A 5,479-nucleotide genomic window follows, 5' to 3' on the forward strand; every position below is an offset into this window, starting at 1 on the left:
TTTTCAGCGAAAACAAATATGTTTTAAACTAAATATTTTTCGGTTAACATTTTTTTAATGCAAATTAAATAAAAGACTCTTACCGTATAGTATTGAAAAGCTTATAAGATATGTGGTGAAGTTAAAAGAAAATGTTGTCAACAACAAAGCTATAAACACCACAATGGCTCCAGTCAGCGACACTTGTCGATAGCTGAATGTTTTAAACACAGGACCATTTGCTAACCCTGAAAAAATGTTAAATAACAAAGTTAGAAGTCTGATATAAAATTATATGTATGCTTTTCTTCAACATTTATAATATATTTTTAGACAACATATCTTCAACCAGATACACGTATTTTTCAAGAAAAACCAATAAAGCAGAAGAAAACAAAAAACAGCATATTAGATTATGTTATATGTGTTTTATCAAAATGAATTTTTGAATTAGGCACATATTTGCATTTATATCATAAATTACATTTTTTAAATATAATCTGATAATGGGTATTAAAAGGAAGATTAAACATAATATAAGTAATTGAGATGAATGATCATATTTAGTTTAGTTACGTAATTATTTGTTTTGTGATTATATCAAATATGCATAAACTGCTTTCAAAAATCAATCACATTTAAGTTGTTATTTATTTAATGATTCTATTTTTTATTTACCGTATACCTGTTTAGAATGGAGCAAACCTAAATTTTAGGATGATCCCTGAACGCTATTTTTTCATGATAGCTACAGTAGTAGCTATCATACATCTAGACCGTAGTCTATGATATAATTTCATTGAAAAATTCATGAAATTTTGAAGTAAAAATTATGCATATTCTGAATTAGTGCGTTCACAGCGTAAGTTAAATTTGCCGTTATTGTGCATAAGAGTTACCATCTAATACGCGTCACGCACCGACGCAAGACGTCAGCGCGGAATTCATGTTGATGATGGTTGTTGTTTGTGAGCTGGTAATGCCGAGGCGAGCGAATTTGTCCCGAAAAAGTAGCCCGAATTGCTGGAGCATGGGCAGCGCGGATAGCTGTGGAAAATTTTAATGTAAATTACACATTGATTGTTCGAATGTTTGACCTGTGGTTCTTTGTTTTATTGCTCGTGATAGACAAACTTTGGCCTTGAAATTTTTAAGACTGTAGAGGGCAAAGAGCGAACTCGTAAGCGTGATTATAAGCGATCTCTACCCAATATATTGTTATAACAATAACAATTATGGACGGGCAACCAATTTATTTCTCTTTTTTTAGAACTAAGAACAGCATTAAGTTATCGTGGCTGGCATTGCCAGTTGAAGATCCTTCTTGCAAAGGAATGCCAATTTTGTGTCCTTCTTAATGACACCAGTTTGATTTCTATCTTATTGTGAAAAGTACTATTGTTTAGTTTTCCGAAATTAAATAAACAAATTTCAATATTTATAATAAATTATGATTGAAAATACGATGGGACATAATATGTGGGAACCAATTCGAATTAACTTCCTTTGCCGTGCTTCGCTTGAGAGTTTTGGTGAAGTCACCGAGGAAAAATACAGAGGAATCGTTGTATATTTAAATGCGAAATATGTGATTTCATTACAAACATATTACATAAAAAACAAACAGAATATAACAAATAAAAATCTTTAAGGTGCACTTTAACTAAGAGAATTCAGATTTCCAACCTTTTTGTTAACAAGACTAAAGTTAAAATAATTGCTATATCTTTAAACTTAACACGTATTTATCTTTCATACATAATATTAATAAAAAGTTTCTTTAAACTTTACAAATATCTTATTGATATTGATGACAGTAGGAGTAATAATGGAAAATGTATCATCCTTACATTAGAATCATGACTTACATTAGAAAATCCAGCCGCGAATATGATCATCCATCCCCACCCTCCATCAGGAGGGACAAATTCGCCTTCTTTTAAAACCTTTGCGCTAGTCGGTTTCGACTTAGTCATCCTGAAAACAATTTCACAATCACTAATTTTTATATGATTTTTATGCAATATGATATCGGAGAGTCACATCAGTCATTTAGTGAGTAACAAATTTGAGTGGTCATTTATAATTACACGAGCCGTAATTAAATCAATTCGCTTCTTATCTTAACTGTTCTAACGCTTTTGTGGAATAAATAGAGTCGTTATTCGAAGGGAAGTGTAGTCTTCAGTTCAATAACAGTATTTGTATGAAATTGGTGTTATCTGCCCACGCGACCGACCATGCATCTTGGAATTTATCACATAAACACATATCATTAGTTTTATAGCACATTGATAACTACTGCGCCCATTTCAAGATAAGCTTGCAGATATGTGCTCAAAAGCTATTTGTTTTACAATTAAAAATTATATTGTCATTTTCGTCTATACTCTAAAAAATCTTGCTCAAACATACTTAAACGATATCCAAATACCTAATTCGAACGCGCATCTAAAAAAAAATTTAACATAGACAATAGGTGATAATAAATATTTAACATTTGGAAACTCATAAAAGACTAAAGGCGATGGGGATAAATGATAGAAGTGTGTTCAAAATCCTAACTTAATGGTATTCAGCAGACAACTGTTGAAGTAAGAAAAAGGTTTTGAAGCTGGCACACCTCAAAGAGCCATAGTTTTATCTGCATTTCTTAAGTTGCTTTCTCAAGTTGGATACAGATTTGGTAAAAGTTCTTGGTTTACAAACACTGGGATGTTCTGTCAGACAGAACTTTATTCTATCTAATACTGGCGTTGAGCTCCGGCTTCCCCCTTAGTACATAAACATACAGCTTATAACACTCAAGAATCATGTGCAAATCATACTATGAAAAAAAACATTGAAGTCGGTCCAGTCGTTTCTGAGATTAGCGCGTTCAAGCAAACAAACCATTTATAACGTTATCTCGGACAATTTCAATCAGATCAGTACATTCCTGTAGCGTGTGGAGTGATTCGTAATCCCATCCGACAACCACTTTAGTTTTTTGTTCAAATAAGATGGTACTTTATACGCAACCTTGTTGAAGAGTAGTTGCGACAAGTTATAATTGGTTTCGAAAATCCATTTTCAATGTATAACTGTATATACATAATATATAAGCAGTTATTACATCGGATAATTACAGTGGGCTGAATCAGACGACATAGTAGTTAACGAACACTTACAATAAGATAATTTCTGATCGTATAGAACATTTTTCAACAGTAAAAGCAATTTCTATAAAGATAGAAGAAGGATCCTATTGATAATGCAATTATTTATATTAAAACGTAGGGATTTGTCAAAGACTACACCTAGATTGACTCAAGTATCCTGTCTATCAGTTCTACTTTGATAAACATACATGGATTTTGATTTGTGATGGCATCAATTTGGCATTTAGTTCCTGAGATCATATATATATCTGTGTTTTATTTGGATTTAAAACCAGGCAGAATTAGTGTTAGGTCATAAAGTAGTTTCAACTGCTTAAATTTTCGTGAAACTTTGTCAAGCATCATCCATTTCACTGATGTTAAACGTATTTACAATGTTTTATGATATTAGTGATATCCGCTGTGTACAAAACGAAAAGAAGTGGGTCAAGTATGAAATCTTCCGGAAGCCGTCTAGAAACTACCATTGAAAAGTATATGTACATTTATTTTAGCAACCTGTGAACGATTAGGCGAAACTTTTAAACTAAATAAATTTGCATTAAACACCCTGTGAAGAGTGAGAGTTTTCGGCAGTGGAGTTACTAAAGCTTTATGCCAACGGTAGGGGAATGTAATTGATGTAGGTAGCGTTAAATGACATAGAAAAATGACATTTACGTATATACAGATATATATTCATAAATGTTCTAAACTCTGTTTTTGTTTCATCGAAAATTTCAATCCTTCTTTTTTTCTCTATATAAAGAAATCTAGATATCGAGTGCCGAAATATAGGCACCTACACCGAGAAAATGGCTATTGATCTTAATTAGCAACAGCAATTGTAATTACTATAGTACTTTACAAGGCACAGCTATGCAATGGATGTTACGATACATATATCAAAAGCATAGATTACTTAAAATAATTTTGAACAGTAGACTATAATTACTATCAGCTTATCAAAACTAGTCTGTACTTAATTCAATTGTGGCGACGTGATGTCTCAATAATACTTAAGTACCTCATTTGTAAGATAATAATAGATAGGAATTTAATGTCTAGCTGGACATGTCTTCTTTTTTTTTTAGTATATATTGATGTCTATTTTCCTCTTACGAACAATAAGTTTAACGTAAATTATGATGAATAACAATTTCATATTTACCAGCATACGTAGTTACGTCCTATATATCACACTCATTAAACGGTGACTAATAAGAAATAAGTATTCACGAGAAAATCGTATGACTGCTTTTCTGTTATGTTGAAATGTGATTTAGGTAATTGCTTTGAATATTCAAATACACATTAATTTTAGTCAAATATACTTATGTTTATGATTAGCAGAATAAACTATGTTTCATTTTGAACTTTTATACAGGGGTAGTTTTAATCCTATCGCTGCCCTGGGTCAAAAAAAGCCGCTCGCGTCGTCTAATTTCCTAATGTACTGCATTGGGCGTTGCTTTTTTTGTCTTTAGGTGTAATTTGAAAACAGATTCATAAGATTTTTTCTATCGATCCGAATTTTGTAGTGCTTGAACATTTGCTACTTTATTCCCGGAGCGCTTGAGTGTAAATCTATGTGTCAAAAATTTACATATCACACGTTGAACTAAGGAGGTAGGTAGGTAGGTATAACTGTTTTTCGTCAGAATATAACATAATATCCAAAATATTCTAAATAAAAGATTGTGGAAAAGCCAAATTAAAAAAATAAATAATAGGTATGCAATTAATGCGTGCACTGTAATCTCCACATTGATAAGGCTCACCTGGAACGTATATTCACGAAGAAAAATAAAATGTTTAATTTTCAATAACAGCTCTCACTAATATAATATAAATTATTGAGAAAAACTACACAAGACACTAGTTCTCGTACGGTTATTCATCTACTGAATGCCATGGAATCTTATGGAGACTTAAGGTTTACAATACTAGGTAGATTAGCTACGTATTGCATCAATTAAACAAGTACCGACTTATCTGATATTTTATTGCTTGAATTATTTTAATTGTCGTCTATAAACTATGTCCATAAGATAGTTTGCATGAACGAATTAACTAACCAATATATACCTAATGGAGGTTTATTCGTCTATGGTAGTTTGTTACCAAAACCTATATCTATCTATTCTATAACCGGATGAGTAAGAGTTTTCATTCTTATTGTGTCTAGATAGTGCGTATGTTGGCGTTCAAAAGAACTATATAAGTAGAATAAAGTACTTATTAATAAGTAATTACGAAAAATTAACTTAAACTACAATTAGATGTTATCCCTACTAATATTATAAATGCGAAAGTAACTCTGTCTGTCTGTCTGTCTGTTACGCTTTCACGCCTAAACC

At 31.6% G+C, this 5,479-nt stretch overlaps 1 protein-coding gene across 1 annotated transcript in view; it reads right to left on the minus strand.

Moving 5' to 3' along the window:
* Window positions 1-1,956, minus strand: part of LOC119833348 — a 4,135-nt gene extending 2,179 nt beyond the window's left edge. The window contains exons 1-3 of the mRNA XM_038357335.1: window positions 1,848-1,956; window positions 900-1,026; window positions 84-227 (exon numbers count right to left, since the gene is read on the minus strand). Coding sequence (XP_038213263.1) covers window positions 84-227; window positions 900-1,026; window positions 1,848-1,955 — 379 coding nt within the window. The 5' untranslated portion in view covers window position 1,956. The remainder of the gene's footprint in view (window positions 1-83; window positions 228-899; window positions 1,027-1,847) is intronic.
* Window positions 1,957-5,479: the final 3,523 nt, after the last annotated feature.

The sequence above is a fragment of the Zerene cesonia genome, chromosome 17 (genome assembly GCF_012273895.1).
Source record: "Zerene cesonia ecotype Mississippi chromosome 17, Zerene_cesonia_1.1, whole genome shotgun sequence".
NCBI classification, from domain to species: domain Eukaryota; kingdom Metazoa; phylum Arthropoda; class Insecta; order Lepidoptera; family Pieridae; genus Zerene; species Zerene cesonia.